The sequence below is a fragment of the Myotis yumanensis genome, unplaced genomic scaffold, assembly GCF_028538775.1.
Source record: "Myotis yumanensis isolate MYYU_CA2020_CCGP unplaced genomic scaffold, mMyoYum1.0.hap1 SCAF_18, whole genome shotgun sequence".
Taxonomy (NCBI): Eukaryota; Metazoa; Chordata; class Mammalia; order Chiroptera; family Vespertilionidae; genus Myotis; species Myotis yumanensis.
Window position 1 is genome coordinate 9,114,301 of NW_027223769.1, and position 20,707 is coordinate 9,135,007.

The 20,707-nt window shown below is 40.0% G+C and overlaps 1 protein-coding gene across 2 annotated transcripts in view; it reads right to left on the bottom strand.

The window, feature by feature from the left end:
- Nucleotides 1-1,763: 1,763 nt before the first annotated feature.
- UBA2 (ubiquitin like modifier activating enzyme 2) overlaps nucleotides 1,764-20,707 on the bottom strand; it is a 51,333-nt gene continuing 32,389 nt past the window's right edge. For both annotated transcript variants that reach the window (XM_070398741.1, XM_070398742.1), the window contains 4 exons: nucleotides 11,348-11,444; nucleotides 6,734-6,839; nucleotides 4,458-4,594; nucleotides 1,764-2,610 (listed from right to left, as the gene is read on the bottom strand). In XM_070398741.1, coding sequence (XP_070254842.1) covers nucleotides 2,432-2,610; nucleotides 4,458-4,594; nucleotides 6,734-6,839; nucleotides 11,348-11,444 — 519 coding nt within the window. In that variant the 3' untranslated portion in view covers nucleotides 1,764-2,431. The remainder of the gene's footprint in view (nucleotides 2,611-4,457; nucleotides 4,595-6,733; nucleotides 6,840-11,347; nucleotides 11,445-20,707) is intronic.

Consider the following 20,707-nt stretch of genomic DNA (forward strand, 5'->3'; position numbering starts at 1 on the left):
CAGTCAGCTGGAAATTAAGTCTAGATACTGGATTAGATTCAGGCTTTTCTTTTTTTGCCTAGGTGCTATTGTTTTTCTTTAGGAAGTATGTATCAGGGTTGTCCGATTTGTGGTGCCGGGTTTGACCACTGGATTATGGTAGTGACAGGCATCAGTCCATTGTCAACATCGTTTTCCTTTTGCAAGTTATCTGTACAGCATTTGAGCACTGAGCAGATTCTTTTACTAAAGGTTTTGGCATCCACTGTTCTTTGCTCAATCAGTTATTTCATTAAGGGTCAGACACTATTAAAACACTGAATCCTCACGGTAGAATGAATAATTATTTCCCTTAAGCCTTCAGTAATGTAGATTGACCTTTGGGGCCATGGACTTGTTTGGTAAACTTCAGTTGCCAGACTGCTCCCAATGAGGCTGGAAGATGTTGTCAGGCGTATTTCAGGCTGGAGTCCTGCTCCCGGCTCCACCACTGAGAAGACAACTCACATAGGAAAACCACAAATACAAGGCCAGACCTAATGTGTCTCCATAATCTAAGCAAGTAGAGGCAGCTTGGATTTGCTAAGTCTAATTGAGCAAGATCCTTAGAGTCAGACCTGCCTTAATGATAACCACTGATTCTATAAAAAGAGGTTGAAAATTAACAGAAACTACTGAAGAAAATAAGTTGTTGAAAAAATGAAAGCCATTGCTGTCAAAACAAACACACTTCTACAGATCAAACTGGCACTTATTGCCATGTAATTCAACTTAGGAAGAACAAAAGAACATATACAAAATAGAAACTGTGAGAATTGTGTCTAAAAAGGCAGGTCAAGGTTTTAAAGAATGAAGATAATTTCGAAACACAAATTTCTGATTTTTAGAATTCAAAATAGAAAATGATTTTCAGTAACCAGTTAACCGAAAATTATTCTGAGAGCTGATATTCCAGGATATTTCTTTTTATGCTACATAGTTCTGTAATTTTCAAATTTCTTTCTGGAGGAAAATGAAACTCCTAAAAATCTAAAAGCAAAGTGAACCCCACAGGCTCCCGAGGTTGTGGATGGGGACCCAGCTGCTGAAGTCAGTTCATCTGGGAGGGTCATATGACTTTTCTGAAGGCTTTGATTACATGCCGAGTTTACAAATGATACAAGGTGTAAGAATTAACCTGAGTGGCAAATAAGAATTATACAAAATGAGATAATATAATAAATTACCTGTTTGAAATTTAGTTGACTGTGGCAAAAAACTCCCAAAGGCAGAGATAGAGAATGGGTAAACAGCCTCATGGGTTTCTGTCATCTGAAAACTCAAGGCACATCTGTGTGAGGAGAGTACCCTAACAGCCCTCTGGGGTCTAGGCAGATGGGAGTGTTGATCCATCTGGAGCAGGTCTGGCCACATTTACAGGCTGGAGTTAGGCCCAAAATGAATGGTATACTCAAGAAGGACTCTGATGAAGTGGGGAACAATCCAGAGTCCAGAGAAGACTGCAGAATAAAGGAGACTCTGGCCATCTGGAATCTCAAACTCAAGGCTCTAAGTTACAAAAGCTGGCCAAGGATAACTGAAATCGTCTCAATAAAAGGCCAACTGTTTACAATCCAAATTTAAAAAGCACCACCACCATTAAAAACTTTATTTTAGAAAGTACTCATCTATGGCAAACAGTGGAGATCTTTTAACCTTCATATCCATCACAAATTAATTTTTTAAAGGAAAGGATTTAGCATTCCTGCAGAAAATACAATGAATAAACCCAACAAGGCAGCAGATACTGTGCAGGCATGTACAACAAGTATGCAGAGGCCATTTATTTGGTCCATAAGTACAGTATAGTTGTATTTGAGTTTTACAAAACATCAAATATAAATAACCTGAAACTGTAACAATACACAAAAATTGGCTTCTTACACAGACATACCAGGCAGTACAAGCTGAAAACTTGAGTAAATTAACATTGTTTTACATCAATATACATAGTGCCAGTTCATATTTAAAAACAAGTTTCAATACAGCACTTGATACTTTTTTTAAATCTGTTTCAGTTAAGAGTATGAAAATGGTTAGATCTAGGCTAAAAATAATTCTTTTTCTAACCAAAAATAAAGGCATAATATTTATAACCAGGTATCAACTTTACTAAACCACAATATTTTAAACTATTAAATGATACCCTAAGAATATTTACATTAAAAAGGCAACATGCATTGTGTTGTTTCTTCTCATGACTAGTTATGCAAACACTTTGTTCAGAGGGTTTTTAAACTATATTCCTACTTTCCATACAGCATTCCACAATGTGTCTGATAGTTCTAGCAAAGTGAGTGCTTTCAAAGGGAGCAGAATCATCTTCAAGTCACTGGGGTCAACTTTTTCCTTTTGGAACAAAGGACATTGGATGATCCATGCAGTCAGAGGGTTCTGCTGGAGGCACTGCTGTTCAATCTAATGCTATAATATCATCAAGCTCTCTTGTCTGTTCTGTGCGTGACCTCTTTGTACTGATATTCTCTTTCTCATCCAATTTCCTCTTGCGACTTCTCTCTTCACTGATGTCAGCATTATTTGAAGGACCTTCTTCATCGGAATCAACTATGAGCACATCATCTTGCTCTTGTGCTTATTTCAGAAAAAAGAAAAATGGTTAAAAGTGTGGGAATTACTAGTGGTTCATTAATATATTCATATAAGTGAAAAGCTAACTCTTCTGATATACACCAGACTTAAGAAAGGCTACCCTTCACTTTATACATCACATATTCCTATACTGCCTTAATGTTTTCTGTAACAAGTACCTATTCCTTTTCTAATCAAAACAAAAAATTATAACAGGCATGATATAACTCATATAAATTACCACAGTTCCTTATTTCTATTTCGCCAACAGAAAAGGGAGGGTAAAAATCCTAATACTGTGGTAGTGGTGGTGGTAAACAACAACAACACAACAACAACAACAACATACACACAGCACTTACAATGTGCCAGGAACTGTTCTGAGCACTTTGCAAATAACAACTCATTTAATCATCACAACAACCCTATAAAGAAGATAACATTATTATCCGTTTTCCAGAAAAGGAAACTAAGGTACAAAAAGGTTGACTTGCCCAAAGTCAAAAGCAGAGGATGAGGTCAGGATGCGGTTTTGTGCCCCCACCCAACAAATCAAAGGCAGAGTACTATCTTACTTATTGCACCAGCCTCCAAAACCTACCCACAGAGGATCAATCAATCCACATTTCAAATTATGATTTTTAAAAACTACCCTAGTCCCTTCCTCAAAGGATGATGGGCCTCTCTATTTTCAGAGAAGAAAGGTCATGAACCCATGGCCCACAAATGGGCCAAACTGTAGATAGTCTCAAAAACCATCTTTAAAACTCTCAGAGAACATCAGAACCTAGAACCACACTCCAAAGAACATCAAAGACCCAGGGTCAAAGAATTGAAAAAAGAAGTACAAAAATCGGTACCTTTTTGTTTCCTGACTTAAAGAATAAAGAGGGGTATGTGTGGGGAGGGGTAGTAGACATCCAAATCCAGCACAATCAAGTACAAGCACCAGCACTGAAAACCCAGCATCAAGGCCTCTGATACACTGTTCCCAGTCATATTGGTTCTGAGAAAACTGTGAAATGCTATAATTCTGTACTCAGCAAGCATCTGCTCACTCCAAAGTCAGATGTACTGATCTGTCATCTCTAAATAAAACAGGGATACAAAATCCAAAACTATGACTACTAATAAGAATGGTCTTTATGATCTAGTGCAGTGATGGCGAACCTTTTGAGCTCGGCGTGTCAGCATTTTGAAAAACCCTAACTTAACTCTGGTGCTGTGTCACATATAGAAATTTTTTGATATTTGCAACCATAGTAAAACAAAGACTTATATTTTTGATATTTATTTTATATATTTAAATGCCATTTAACAAAGAAAAATCAACCAAAAAAATGAGTTCGCGTGTCATAGGTTTGCCATCACTGATCTAGTAGAAAACTCACTGACATGTCCAATTGTAAAAATCCACTAACAAAAAAATAACTCAATGTTTCTAAATGGCTTCATGGGTCATACATCAAAACTCCATTAAAATAATCAATGCCAGCCCCAAACCGGTTTGGCTCAGTGGAAAGAGGGTCCTGGGTTCGATTCCAGTCAAGAGCATATACCTAGGTTGCAGGCTCGCTGCGTGTGCGAAGGCAACCAATTGATGTCTCTCTCTCACGTCAATGTTTCTCTCTGTCTCTCTCTCCCCCTACCCCTCTCTCTAAAAACCAATGGAAAAATATCCTCAGGTGAGGATTAACAACAACAAAATCAATGCCAAACAAAAACATACCTCTAGTAGTCCTATGGATTTCTACTTTATTGTCAATGTTTATGAAATAATCATAATTTGTTTCTATATAGTCTTGCCTGTTGGTTGGGTAATTAACCTTCTGGCTGGGACCATGACTCACCTGTGGATGTCGAAGGCTGAGCTCCATCGTCACTGCCATTGGTTATGCTTTTGGCAGCATCTTCAGCTTGTTTGGGCCCCACTTTTTCTGGGGCATCACCAACAACTTCAAATTCAACATCCTTTCCTAGGTCTTCACTGTAAAAGAACCATACGCTATAAAAATAGACCAGCACTACAACTATTTACAAAAGCAAGGTCACACCAGAAGAGATCTGCTCCTCAGTTTGAAGGATAGGCTATATACACACCAAATATTTGAATTCTGATTTTCTTTCAAAGAGCTAAAATAAAAAGCAAGACTATACATAACAGATTTTTGTAACAATTCCAAACTCTCTAACTCAAATTGTAAATACCACTGCATCTTCAAACAGGCACAGGGTGGTTTGTTTTTTATGTTAAATAACTTTTATTGCTAAAGCAGAAAATTGAGCCTAATACTCTGTGGCCCAATGTAACTTGCTGGCATTATTTCTTCAGCTACTATGCAAAAAGATTCTACACTTGACCAATTCTGATCTTGACCAAAGTAATTTGGTGTTTTAGAAGTAGGGTACATGGATTCTATGTTTCCCCCATCTTTACAAGCAGCACCCTTGCTTTTTGTAATGAGTTCCCAAAAACATGTACACAAGCACACCACTGGCATCCAATTGGTGACTACTTGAGGCTAGAGCTCATTCCTAGCATTATCTTTGCTCAATTGTCTGACTTTGTGAAACATACTTATTACTAAGTAGAGGGCCGGTGCACAAAATTCATGCGGGTGGGAGCAGGGGAGTTCCCCTCAGCCTGGCCTGTACCTGCTCCCAATCTGGGACCACTGGCTCCTAACCGCTCGCCTGCCTGCCTGCCTGATCACCCCCAACTGCTTGCCTGCCTGACTGATGGCCCTTAACCGCCTCTGCCTCAGCTCTCGCCGCCACAGCTTCGTCAGGAAGGACATCCAGAATGATGCCTGGAAGGTCATTTGGCTGTTTGGTCTAATTAGCATATTACTCCTTTATTATTATTATAGATAACTCACATTCAGTCTTTCCTGTCATTTTATGCTTTTTATAAACCAAATACATAAAATACAATGTTCTCCAAACTATACAAGTTGTATATGTTTGTACAGAGATGGCAATATTGGCAAAAATAACTGGACAAAGCTATTCGTTAGATGGTACCCAAAAGTCCTAAGTTAAGATGCAGTTTAGGGTTATAAATGAGTATGTAAAAAACTGCACCTAAAAAACAGACAAACAAAAAAACCTGCACCTTGTTTTACCAGATAAAATTACCAAAGTGGAGGATTATCTATATTTAATTGTTATATATACACAAATATTCTATAATGCAAGCACTTTGAATGCTTATTATAAAGGATGTAAAATCAAATTTAAGAAATATGTGACCCAGGAATCTATACAGGATTAATTTTAATATTCTCTTGTATTGTTACAGATCACAAATAAAATATTTCTTCCATTCTTCTAATGAGTCTTTAAAAAGAATAGAAATTTTTATTCTAGTTCAATTATCAAAATGAACTCACCTCTGATTATAACTATTCAAACGCCTGGATTTCTACCCTCATTTTCAGCAGGCATCATCGACAACAGTTACCCTTAAAGATTTTTTGTCTACCCCTTTTATTTCTGAACTAGAGGCCCGGTGCACGAAAATTCGTGCACTGGGGGGTGGGGGGTGTCCCTCAGCCCAGCCTGCACCCTCTTGCAGTCCAGGACCCCTTGGGGGATGTCCACCTGCCGGCTTAGACCCGCTTCCTGGGGGACTGGGCCTGATCTGGCAGTCAGACATCCCTCTGGCAGCCCTGGAGCCCTCAGGGGATGTCCGACTGACAGCGTAGGCCCACTCCCCGTGGAATTGGACATCCTTAGCGCTGTCGAGGAGGCGGGAGAGGCTCGTCAACTGTGATCATCAACCCTGCTTTTGGCTGAACGGAGCTCCCCCTGTGGGAGCACAGAGACCACCAGGGGGCAGTTCCTGCATTGAGCGTCTGCCCCCTGGTGGTCAGTGCACATCATAGCGACCAGATCCTGGTCATTCTGCCATTAGGGTCAATTTGCATATTACCCTTTCATTATATAGGATACCCAAATTTTTCTGTCAGTCAAACCTCAGGGAATTTAGGGCCAACTTGAACAAATGTACTGTGCAGTTTCAAATGAATATTAGGGTTTAAGGATAAGAAAACATATTTTCTCCATTTACTTAAGTGCATATATGAAAATAATTTCTTACATTTAAAATATTAATAGTTCTTACCTATGAAGGATGTTGATCAATAAAGTGTAGTCCTGAAGAAAGTCGTCTGCTTGAAGCCGGCTCCCATTTCTAATTCCAAATTCTGACAACTTCTTGTGATTATTAGCTATGAAAAATTTTTTAAAAATTTAGATACATTCATTATATTTCCATGGAGCAGTCACATCAATTAAAAAAGGTTAACACCCACCCTAAGCTGAATCGTGCCCCCCAGTTCTTATGTTGAAGCACTAACCCCAGGACTTCAGAATGTGGCTGTATTTGGAGACAGTGCTTTTTAAAGTGATTAAAAGAAGGCTGTTAGGGTGGGGTGGGCCCTGATCCAATCTAACTGGTATCTTTATGAGAAGCCATGGAGCTAAACCTCAGGAGAAAACAAACCTATTGCCACTTGAAGTCCTCTAGCCCCAGAACTATGAGAAAATAAATTTGTTATTTAAGTCACCCTATCTGTGTATTTTGATAGGGCAGTCCTAGCAAACTAATCCATTAAAATACTAGGCACTTAGGAATTTGTCCTTGAACACTCAACTACTAAAACTACTTCAAAGGCACCAAACAGAGGTTCTGAGAACTTTTTCCCATTCAAACCAAATTAATCTCGAATCTTGAGGAGTCAAAAACAACTTTTAGGACTGTACAAAATATATCCTTTATTGACATGTGTGTATGTGAGAGAGAGATCAATTTGTTGTTCCACTTATTTCTGCCTTCACTGGTTGCGTCTTGTATATGCCTTGATTGAGATTGAACCCACAACCTTGGTGTAATGGCATGATGCTCTCTAACCAACTAAGCTACCTGGCCAGGGCCAAAATATATTCTATGTTGCAAACAGGTTATCCACAACAAAACTTTTTAGCAAATTTTACAATTCAGAAGTATAAGAAAACTTTAAATAAGAACTTGATTTCTCAACATCAACATTTCTCAGTGAAGAGCTAGTGGGGCCTCCCCAAAATAAACATTCCAACCTAGTTCTATCTTCCACATGTCTTTTCTGTTTCCTCTGAATATCCCTAGTAGACAGAATGTGCTTGGCACCCAGTTAGCACTCAACAGACCTTTGCTACATGGATGTAAATACTCCAGTGAAAAACAATCCCTCCAACCACACTTTTGGTGTCACCTATTCTAGAGCCTTTCTGCCTTACTTATGCTTTCTCTCCTGCATGTTCAAATGCTCCCTCTCTCTGACCTGTAAAAGCACGCAAGTCTCATCTACAAAACTGCATATGCTATAGCACAGGGAATTAGTCAATAATATTGTAACAACTATGTTTGGTGTCAGGTGGGTACTAGACTTATGGGGGTGATCACTTTGTAAATTATGTAATTGTCTAACCCAGCCGTGGGCAAACTACGGCCCACGGGCCGGATCCGGCCCGTTTGAAATGAATAAAACTAAAAAAAAAAAAAAAAAGGACCATACCCTTTTATGTAATGATGTTTACTTTGAATTTGTATTAGTTCACACAAACACTCCATCCATGCTTTTGTTCCGGCCCTCCGGTCCAGTTTAAGAACCCATTGTGGCCCTCCAGTCAAAAAGTTTGCCCACCCCTGGTCTAACCACTATGTTGTACACCTGAAATTAATATAATATTGTATGTAAACTGAAATAAAAAAATTTTAAAAAAATTTAATCCTCACCTGAGAATACTTATTCCACTGATTTTTAGAGAGAGTGGAATAGAAGGGGGGAGAGAGAGAGAGAAACATCAATGTCAGAGAGACACATTGATTGGTTGTCTCCGGAACTCGTCCCAACATGGTATCAAACTGCAACCCAGGAATCAAACCTGAGAGGCTGACACTCTAACCACTGAGACAAACTGAAGAGGGCTAAAAAATTTTTAGCTGAAGTCTTAAGGAAAATAAAACCCTGCTTCCTCATCCTGCTGCCTATATACACTCCCTCTTTGCTACACTCAGTCCACTTTATTGAGTATTTGTTTGTGAGGGGCACAGACTGTATAGCACTTGCTGATCTATATCTACAGTGCCTGACATATACTGAGTAAACTATATTTTAAGTTCTAGTTGTCATGTTTAACTTTATGTAATTTCTTTCTTTAGTTTTTATTTCTTTCTTTCACTGCTTAAGAGGGAAAATGATTTAGGAAGTATCTCCCTACCTAGACTTTGAAACCCAGAAACTATTGACAGTTTCTAGTTCTCTCACAATTTTTTTTTATTACTTTAACTTTCCAATCTACCTGGAATGTCTTCAGAAAACCATAGTTCCCTCCCATCCTTCCATCCCAAGACCTTTCACAAACTCCCCACTTTACAAACTCCTCAAACCCAACATACTCAAAAGGAAAACAGTTACTGTGCATTCTAACCTGGTTATTAGCATCATCTGTAAACCTACAGTCCTGGCAACAGTCTTGTAATAATGCTGTTCTTCTTCACCTGTGCCCTAAATTCTGACCTTGCAAATCTCAAGTCTTGTCATCTGCTTCTATCTTAGTAAAAATCCTCACTCCCGGCTCCTGTCTCCACTCTCACACCCTTAATTTACCCTCTGCAAATCATACTAGAAGGTAAACACATTACTTCACCTCTTAAACCCTGGTGGGAGTAAGATATTGGGGGTTTGGGGAGGACAAAGACACATTACATGTAGCCACAGAAAGTCCTACAGTGCACTTCCATGAACCAGCACTGCCACCCCACAGCACCCTAATTTCCAGTAAAACAAAATAACTGGCCATTCTGAAAGTCTTTATAGAAGCTGCTCATATGCAGACACTCCCTTCACTGCCCAGAGGGTCCTTACTTCTTCAAGAACTGGTCCAAGAGTCCTTTCTCCTGTGACCTCCCTTTGAACCTCCCTTCACAAAGTTTCAATTCATATACTCTTTTACCACAGTATTTCTTAGACCAGGGGTGGGAAAACTTTTTGACTGGAGGGCCACAATGGGTTCTTAAACTGGACCGGAGGCCGGAACAAAAGCATGGATGGAGTGTTTGTGTGAACTAATATAAATTCAAAGTAAACATCATTACATAAAAGGGTACGGTCTTTTTTTTTTTTTTTTTTTTTTTTTTTAGTTTTATTCATTTCAAACGGCCGGATCCAGCCTGTGGGCTGTAGTTTGCCCACGGCTGTCTTAGACTGTACTAAATCCACTAGTTGATCATCTCTCCTCTTCTTCCAGGCTACAAAGAAATTCAAACCAGAGACTACTGTCGCACTCATCCTTGAATTATGAATACCTATGACTGTGCCTGTGATATATAGGACTACACACATATTTGAGTAAATGCCATCTCACCCTCAGCAGCACACGTATTTTGTGGAGAAGGGCCACATTTAAGCCACTGAGATTCTCGACCAGTTTCTATTTTTAAGGACCTAGCATTTGAAAGGAACCAAAAGAACAGTGTATAGTCATGAACAAACTTTTATTTTTTATTTTTGTGAAGACAGCTGTCAAGAATGGGGCCTAAATATTCAACTAGACTCTTAAAATAGACTACTACCCAGCCAAAACATGGCCTCCAAATGGCCTCCAATTACTCATGACCTAAAAGCCCAAACAATTTGACAAGTAACTACAGCCAAGAAGAATCCTGACACTAAGTTTTGATTTAAAGAAAGCTTAACATCCCCATCAGGATCTGGCAAAGTGTACTGAATAAATAACCAGTGAAGAAACAGGTAAATAAGTAAATTAATATAGAAAAAAACAATGCCCCTAGATTTTCAAAGCAATGGTATACTGACAAAATCTGAAATATAAAGAAATCAACTAAAACGATAACCCAAGAGATTGAGATGCCAAAGTGACAGAAGAGAACTGTTAATTCCAATCAGACTGACTAGTGTAGGCCAAAGGAGAACCAATCAGAAAGCTTAAACAGAATCAAATACACTGAACCTTATATAACAAATGCAGTAACAAAAGTTGACAGGCTTCTTGAACATAAAAATAAAGTCTAGCCCTAGCCACTTTTCTCACTGGATAGAGCATCGGCCTGTGGATTGAAGGGACCGATGTTCGATTCCAGTCAAGGGCACAAATTGCGAGGAAAACAATCAATGTGCCTCTCTCACTCCCCCGCCCTTCACTCTCTCTAAAAATCAATGAAAAAATATCCTCGGGTGAAGATTAAAAAAATATATATCTAAAAAGCCAAAACTAGGTACTGATTTTCAGCACTACTTTCTGCTCTATAGTAGGAGCAGGCTATGAAGGGTTCTCCTCTTGGGTCAAACACCTAAAAGCCTTAGATTACCATCTACTGATTTAACAGCCAGAACAATTTTCTTATTACCAATTTAGCTCCAGGATCCATGATACAGGCAAGGCAGTTCCTTCAAATTGGACAAGAGCATTGAAGTCATAGTAAATGATGACTATCCATTGGAATATTGAAAAATAGCACCTGAGACACACTGACAACATGGAGTTCCCAATACTTTAAAATTTGTGATCCTACCAAGGCAATGCCATCTTGGGAGAGCACCTCCTTGATCACATATTGCCTCTTTCAGCTATGATACTGAGTAACATACATAGCAAATGAACAACCTAATGTGCACTCCTTCATTTAGACATCTCCACTCAAAAGAGCGAAGTGAATAAATGCAATGTGTCATACCTTCTGTCTCTCCCTCTTCCGAAGATATTAGGATTGTTCCTTTCCCATCCTCGATTTGGACATCTGGTGCTACCATAGCAAATTTTTCTTTCACAATCTACAGAAGAAGAAGAAAAAAAAATCAAAATATTGATATAAGTAATTAAAGACCATATAACTTAGACCCTTTTTTCCATATAGGGTCTTACTTTCCCCTTCCATTGGAAAGGAGCCAAATAGTCCTGTAAGATACCTTAGGCTAGCTAGGGCAAGTTGGAAAGCAGTGGGAATTCACCCAATTACTTCATGCCCATGTTCCATCCTCATGTTTGACCACTGATGAAGATAAGATACAACTTGCTCCAAATGGAGGACTGAGAACTCTTTGATTGGCTCTTGGTATTTTGCACTTCCCTGCAGATTAGATACTGAGCTGGACATATAACATAATTTCTTTTAGTCCCCATGACAACCCTGCACTGGCAGATGTTTTACAGATTCAAATTTTCTCATTAACCTGACTCTCAAAGATGGTGTTCCTCTTCCCAAATTCCATTTCGCTTTAAGTTCCAAGATGAATCAAAAGCAGTAATATTCTGTCAAATCTACAAGCTCCTAAACGGGGGGAGAGGGGGGTGGGGAAACCTCTCTAAAGGTTTATAAAGAGTGGAATTACCTTTAAACTCAAGAATGAGTAGATACAAACTATAATTATTTCCTAAGAAAAAAGGTGAGGTCCTAGCTGGTTTGGCTCAGTGGATAGAATGTCAGCCTGCAGACTGAAGGTCCCAGGTTCAATTCTTGCCAAGGGCACATGCCCAGGTTGCGGGCTTGATCCTCAGTGTCGGGCATGCAGGAAGTAGCTGATCAATGATTCTCTCTCATCATTGATGTCTCTGTCTCTTTCTCCCTCTCCCTTCCTCTCTAAAATCAATTTTTTAAAAAAAAAATTTAAAAAGAACATCAAAAGAATTTTTTAAAATATTGTTAAAAAAAGAAAGAAAGAAAGAAAGGTGGGGCGACCATCCTCTGCTGGCAAGTATTACAAGTCCTGCCGTTTTCCTATCCAAAACATAAGATCCAACCAACATGCTCTTGGAGAAAGGAGATTTCCTTTTAAGCAGCCTTTAGACCAGGAAGGTCTACAAGGCATATAGACACACACACACACACACACACACACACACACACACACACACACGACGATGGGTATGATCAGAGAATAATCTGAAGTAACCCCAAAAGTGGGAAGTGATACCCATTGGGGCCATATTTTATATGTTCCCTAATAAAAACACTAGAGCCTGAGAAGCTCATGGTGGCAAGTCGGAAGCATTCAAACCAGGAAGGCAGTGGCTGGGGCAGCAGTGGCGGCAGGCACAGAAAGGATTAGGAAGGGCCAGGGAAGGCTGCTCCATCCTTGCACCTGGAGAGCCAGCCAGAGAGCACAATTTAGGTGCAGCACCACGACACTGCCCTGCCCCAGATTTAATTCTGCAGTGGGGGGTTTTGCGCGCAAAATTCTGGTGGCTGCTGTGATTCCAGTGCAAATCTTGTATTTGGATTAAAAATGGCGGCAGAGTAAGCAAATGCTACACAGACACACTCCTAGTATCAAACTGGAATTACAATTAAAATACACACACAAAAAAATCCTAAATAATCAACTGAAAACTATGTGGAGAGAACCCTGATAACCAAGAATGAAAAGTGGAGACTGCATAGAGACTGACATTTGCTATCCAGGTGGTAGGGCCTGGGGGGAAGACCAAGTCGACCCACCCTAATGGAAAATACCTTGCCCCATAGAGTAGAGTTTCTGAGGCCCATTAAGAGACTGAGAATAACAATTAGCCTCCAGGCAGAAGCAATTGCCCCACCTTGTTGGCAAAATTGTTGCCATACCTGTGGACCATTGCCTGGAGGCTACACAACTCTAAATCCAATCAGTCTGCAAGCAGAGGTGGTCCCTGGAGGCTTTGAGTCTTTGCCTGATCTAATTAGTCTTAAACAGCATTTGACAGTGTCCTGTACTAAAGATTGAAAGGCATAGCAGATCTACCTAATACATAGTCACAAACCCAAAAAGGCACCCAAAATGTGGAGACAAGAACAACCCGCAGCCGAAACCGGTTTGGCTCAGTGGATGGAGCGTCAGCCTGCGGACTGGGGGGTCCCGGGTTCGATTCCAGTCAGGGGCATGTGCCTGGGTTGCGGGCGCATCCCCAGTGGGAGATGTGCAGGAGGCAGCTGATCGATGTTTCTCTCTCATCGATGTTTCTGGCTCTCTATCTCTCTCCCTTCCTCTCTGTAAAAAAAATCAATAAAATATATTTAAAAAAATAAATAAATAAATAAATAAAAAAGAACAACCCGCAAACAAAAGAATTCTCCAGGAGAAGAGATAAATGAAATGGAGACAAGATATTTATCTGATACAGAGTTCAGAATAATGATGGTAAAGATGCTCAACAGCATGAGAAAAGATATAGTAACTATGAAAAACAGAAATAAAGAAAAACATAGCACAAATAAAGAACACATTGGAAGGAATACACAGCAGATTGGGGAAGCTGAGGATCGAATCAGTGAATTAGAATACAGTGTACAAAAATTACTCAATCAGAGAACAAACGAGAAAAAACAAGAGGACAGCTTAAGGGAGTATGGGACAGAGAATGTGTTTGAAGAAATGACGGCAGAAAACTTTCCTAACCTGGTGAATGAAAAAGTAACACAAGATCAAGAGGCACAGAGAGTCCCAAGCAAGAAGAACCCAAACAGGCCCACGCCCATACACATCATAATTAAAATGGCAAAAATTAAACACAAAGAGAGAATCTTAAAGGCAAAAAGAGAAAAGCAAACTGTTACCTACAAAGGAGTTCCCATAAGGCAGTCGTAAGATTTCTCATTAGAAATTCTACAGAACAGAAGGGAATGGCATGAAGTACTCAAGGTAATGGGAAAGCAAGGATCTGAAACCAAGATTACTATATCCCGCAAGGTTATCGTTCAAAATAGATGGTCAAATAAGGAGCTTCCCAGACAAAAGTAAAAAAAAAAGGTTAAAGGAGTTCATCACCACCAAGCCAGCATTATAAGAAATGCTAAAGGGACTGCTGTAATAAGAAGAGAGAAACTTAGGCATACAGATCTAGCAATAAGAACCTTAAATGTAAATGGATTGAACGCTCCAATCAAGACATAGAATAGCTAAATGGGTACAAAAACATGACTCAACTATCTACTGTTTACAAGAGACCCACCTTAGAACAAAAGGCACACACAGGATGAGAAAAAATTTTCCAGGCAAATGGAAAAAAAAAGCTGGAGTACCAATACTCATATCTGAAAAAATAGATATCAAAATGAAGGACATCACAAGAGAGAGTAAAGAACACTACATAATACTAAAGAGATCATTCCAACCAGAAGACATAACCATGGTAAACTTATATACACCCAATATAGGAACACCTACATATATATAAAAAAAAAACTTCTAGAGGATTGTAAGGGAGAGATCAACAACAATACAGTCATAGGAAGGGACTTTACACCCCGCTGACCTCAGTGGGTAGATCTTCCAGACAAAAACTTAACAAGAAAACAGTGACTCTAAAGGACACATTGGATCAGATGGGTTTAACTGACATTTATAGAACATTTCACCCCACAGCTGCAGAATATACATTCTTCTCAAGTGCACATGAATCATTCACAAAGATAGACCACATGTCAGGACACAAATCTCTACAAGTTCATACCAAGCATCTTCTCAGATCACAGTGGAATTAAATTAGAAATCAACTTTGCCGAAACCGGTTTGGCTCAGTGGATAGAGCGTCGGCCTGCGGACTGAAGGGTCCCAGGTTCGATTCCGGTCAAGGGTATGTACCTGGGTTGCGGGCACATCCCCAGTGGGAGATGTGCAGGAGGCAGCTGGTCGATGTTTCTCTCTCATCGATGTTTCTAACTCTCTATCTCTCTCCCTTCCTTTCTGTGAAAAATCAATAAAATATATTTAAAAAAAAAAATTAGAAATCAACTACACTAAAAACACCCCAAAACATTCAAACACATGGAGACTTAAATATCATCTTATTAAACAATGAATGGGTTACCAATAAGATCAAGAAAGAAATCAAGAACTTCCTGGAGCTGAAACCGGTTTGGCTCAGTGGATGGAGCGTCGGCCTGCGGACTGAAAGGTCCCGGGTTTGATTCCGGTCAAGGGCATGTACCTGGGTTGCGGGCACATCCCCAGTAGGAGATGTGCAGGAGGCAGCTGGTCGATGTTTCTCTCTCATCGATGTTTCTAACTCTCTATATCTCTCCCTTCCTCTCTGTAAAAAATCAATAAAATATATTTAAAAAAAAAAAAAAAGAACTTCCTGGAAGCAAATGAAAATTAAGACACAACAAACGAAAATCTCTGGGACACAGCAAAAGCAGTCCTGAGAGGGAAATTCATAGCACTATAGGCCCACCTCAAAAAACAAGAAAAATTAGTAATAAACTACTCAACCCTTCAGTTTAAAGAATCAGAAAGAGAATAAGAAAAGCTCAAAGTAGAAGGAAAAATATAATAAAGATTAGAGCAGAAATAAATGACATAGAGACTAAAAAAACAATACAAAACAAATCTATGAAACAAGAACTGGTTCTTTGAAAGGATAAGATGGACCTTTAGCCAGACTCATCAAGAGCCTTAGATGTTTTGGCTCAATGGATAGAGCATCAGCCTGCAAACTGAAGGGTCCAGGGTTCAATTCTGGTCAAGGACATATGCCTGGTTTGCAGGCTTGATCCTCAGTAGGGGTTGTGCAAGAGGCAGCCGATCAATGACTCTCTCTCGTCGATGTTTCTCACACTCTCTCTCTCCTTCTCCCTTCCTCTGAAATCAATAAAAATATATTTAAAAAATGAAAGAAATGAAACAAAGAGAGGACCCAAATAAATACAATCAGAAGTGGAGAAGTAACCACTGACACCACAGAAATACAAAAGATTGTAAGAAAATACTATGAATAACCACATGTCAACAAGCTGACAATGGGGATGAAAAGGATAAACTCCTAGAAAAATACAATCTCCCAAAACTAAATCAGAAGAATCAGAAAACCTGAATAGGCCAATAACAACTGAGGAAATAGCAGCAAAAAACAAAACAAAACAAAAAAAAAACTCCCACCAAACAAAAGCCCAGGTCCGTATGGCTTCACAGGGGAATTTTACCGAACATTCAAAGAAGAACACCTATACTCCTCAAACTATTCCAAAAAATCCAAGAGAAAGGAACACTCCAATCTCTTTTTATGAGGCCAGCGATATCCTAATTCCAAAACCAAATAAAGACACTACAAAGAAAGAGAATTACAGGCCAATATCATTGATGAACATAGATGCTAAAGTCCTCAACAAATTATTAGCAAATCACATCCAGCAATATATTACAAAGATCATACACCATAACCAAGTGGGATTTATTCCAGGATGCAAGGCTAGTACAATGTTTGCAAATCAATAAATGTGATACATCACATAAGCAAATTGAAAGATAAAAATTGTGGGGCGCGGCTACAATGTTTTGGACAGGTTCAAGCCTTGGACTAATGAGAGGGCACAGTCCTCTCGTGGCCACGTGCAAGTCCCAGCTGGAGGGCAGAGCCTTCCCAGCACAATTATAGCCAACAGCTATAGTTGTAAGCTTGAACCTGTGGTCCGAACAAGTAGCTCCACGTGCCTGAGTGATAGAGTTCAGGTGCATGTAGTTGAGTAGGGTTGAAACCCAAACCCAGGATGCTGTAAACATCTTGATCACGCCCTTACTTTGCCTCGTGGCATCTGCTATAAAATAAAAGACATGGCTTGTGGGCGTGGGTGCTGTCCATCAGAGGAGCAGCGTCCCACCGAGACCCAGCTTTCATTCTCTTTTCTGTCTTTTCTAAGCCTTTCATCGCCCCCACTCAGGGTCACTGAACCAGGCTGAGCTGGCATGAGTATGCCATGGCCGTGCCGGCTCCCCCAAAAAATCTCATGATCATATCAATAGCTGCAGAAAAAGCAACTGACAAAACCCAACACCCATTTTTGATAAAAACTCTCAGCAAAGTGGGAATAGAGGGAGCATGTCTCCACATGACTAAGGCTGTTATGCCCAGATTTCAAGACCCCCCAAAGATCCACCAGGGAGCGCCAAATTCGATGCAAAAGCAGAGAGTCTTTTATTCAAGCTAGCTTGGTCTCCTCTGCCTCCATTACTGGATGTGAGAGAGAGCCCGGAGTCCCAAGAGAAGAATTTATAGGGCTTGGACCACTGATTTGGCCAATTCCGGTTGGTTGAGTGAGGGCCGGGGGGCTAATGACGCAAGGGCAGGGTGCAGTTAGGGTCTGGTTACACAAAGACGGGGGGTGGCTAGCATACTCTTGGCCTTGAGTTTGTTTTCCCTTGCATTCCCATTGGCTGAGACAAGGGCAGGCTGAGTAACTGATACACTCCATGGCTTTTGCTGGAAGAGGAGTTAGGAACACAGCTATCAGTCCCGTTCTGTCCTTTCAAGGTCATATGACAAACCTAAAACAAACATCATACTCAATGGGCAAAAACTATAATCATTTCCCCCAAGAACAGGAACAAGACAGGAATGTCTGCTTTCACCACTCTTATTCAACGAAGTCCTAGCCACAATAATCAGACAAGAATAAAAGGCATCGAAATTGGAAAGGAGAAATAAAACTCTCATTATTTGCAGATGATAAGATACTGTACATAGAAAACCCCAAAGACTCCACCAAAAAACTACTAGATTTAATAAATGAATTTGGTCATGCAACAGGATACAAAAATCAACACCCAAAAATCGATGACTTTTTTATACACCAAATAATAAATTCTCAGAAAGAGAAACTAAACAAACAATCTCATTTACCACTGCATCAAAAAAATTAAGATACTCAGGAATAAACTTAACCAAGGAGGTAAAAGACTTGTACTTGGAAAACTATGAGATGTTGAAAAAGAGATAGAAGATATTAACAAGTGGAAGAATATACTGTGTTCATGGATTGGTAGAATCAACATCATTAAAATACTACCCAAGGCAATCTATAGATTCAGTGCAATCCTATTAAAATACCAAGAGCATATTTAACAGATCTAGAATAAATACTCCAAAAATTTATATGGAATCAGAAAAGACCCTGAATAGCTGCAGCAATCTTGAGAAAGAAAAACGAAGTTGGAGGAATCACAATACCAGATTTCAAGTTATACTACAAAGCCACCATAATCAAAACAGCCTGGTACTGGCACAAGAACAGGCATGGAGATCAATGGAACAAAACAGAGATGCCAGAAATCGACACAAGCTATTATGCTCAATTAATACTTGACAAAGGAGGCAAGAGCATACAATGGAGTCAAGACAGTCTCTTCAATTAATGGTATTGGGAAAATTGGGCAGCTACACGCAAAAAAATGAAACTAGATCAACAATTTATACCATACACAAGAATAAACTAACTCAAATGGATGAAAGACTTAAATGTAAATCGTGAAACCATAAAAATCCTAGAAGAAACCATAGGAAGCAAAATCTCAGACATCTCTTGTAACAATGTTTATAGATACATCTCCTAGGGGCAAAAGAAACTAAGGAGAAAATAAACAAATGGGGCTTCATCAAAATAAAAAGCTTCTGCACAGCAAAAGAAGCCATCAACAACAAAAAGGGAACCCACTGTATGGGAGAACATATTTGGCAATGATACATCTGATAAAGGGTTAATATCCAAAATATATTAGGAACTCATACAACTTGACAAAAGGAAGACAAAACAATCTAATTAAAAAATAGGCAAAAGACCTAAATAGACACTTTTCCTAAGAGGACATACAGACGGTCAAGAGACATATGAAAAAATGCTCAATGTCACTGATCAGAGAATTGCAAATTAAAACAATGAGGTATCTGCCCTGACCAGTTTGGCTCAGTGGCTAGAGCGTCGGCCTGTGGACTGAAAAGTCCCAGGTTCGATTCCGGTCAAGGGCATGTACCTTGGTTGCGGGCACATCCCCAGTAGGGGGTGTGCAGGAGGCAGCTGATGGATGTTTCTAAAAACAAACAAACAAAAACCCCAATGAGGTATCATCTCACATCTGTCAGAATGGCTATCACCAACAAATCAATAAATGACAAGTGCTGGCAAGGATGTGGAGTACCCTGCTGGTGGGAATGCAGACTAGTGCAGCCATTATGAAAAACGGTATGGAATTTCCTCAAAAAATTAAATATGGAGGAAAACAGTAGGGAGTTTCCTCAAAAAATGAAATATGGAACTGCCTTTTGACCCAGTGATCCTACTTCTAGGACTAAATCCTAAGAAACCTGAAACACCAATCAGAAAGAATGTATGGCCCAGGCTGGTTTGGCTCAGTAGATAGAGCACTGGCCTTCGAACTGAGGGGTCCCAGGTTCGATTCTGGTCAAGGGCACATGCCAGGGTTGTCAGGGTTGTGGGCTCGATCCCTAGTAGGGGGCATGCAGGAGGCAACTGATCAATGATTCTCTCTCATCATTGATGTTTCTCTCTTTCTCTCCCCCCGCTTCCTTTCTGAAATCAATAAAAATATTTTAAAAATTCTTTAAAGAAAGAAGGAATGTATGCACACACATGTTCATAGCAGCATAATTTGCAATAGCTAAGATCTGGAAACAACCCAAGTGCCCATCAGTAGATGAGTGGATTAAAAAGCTGTAGCAGCCCTGGCTGGTTTGGCTCAGTGGATGGAGCATCGGCATGCGGACTGAAGGGTCCCGGGTTCGATTCTGGTCAAGGGCACATGCTCGGGTTGCGGGCTTGGTCCCCAGTAGGGGGTGTGCGGGAGGCAGCCAATCAATGATTTTCTCATCATTGATGTCTCTCTCTTCCTTTCCCTTCCTCTCTGAAGTCAATAAAAATAAAAAAATAAAAGCTGTAGCACATTTATACTATGGAATACTATGCAGCAGTAAAAAAGAATCTCTTACCCTTTGAGAGAGTATGGAGGGACCTGGAGGGTACCATGCTAAGTGAAATGAGTCAGAGTATCGCATGATCTCACTCATATGTGGAATCTAATCTATACTAATAAAAGCCTAAGTGCCCCTCATGCGACGCCTCCATGTCACACAAGATGGCTGCCACAAGATGGCCAGCAGGAGAGGGCAGTTGGGGTGATTGGGCCAGCAGGGGAGTGATTAGGGGGCAATCAGGCTGGCAGGCAGGCAAGTGGTTAGGAGCCAGCAGTCCCAGATTTGAGAGGGATGTCCCCCTGAGGGGTCCCAGTTTGGAGAATGTACAGGCTAGGCCAGGGGTCCTCAAACTTTTTAAACA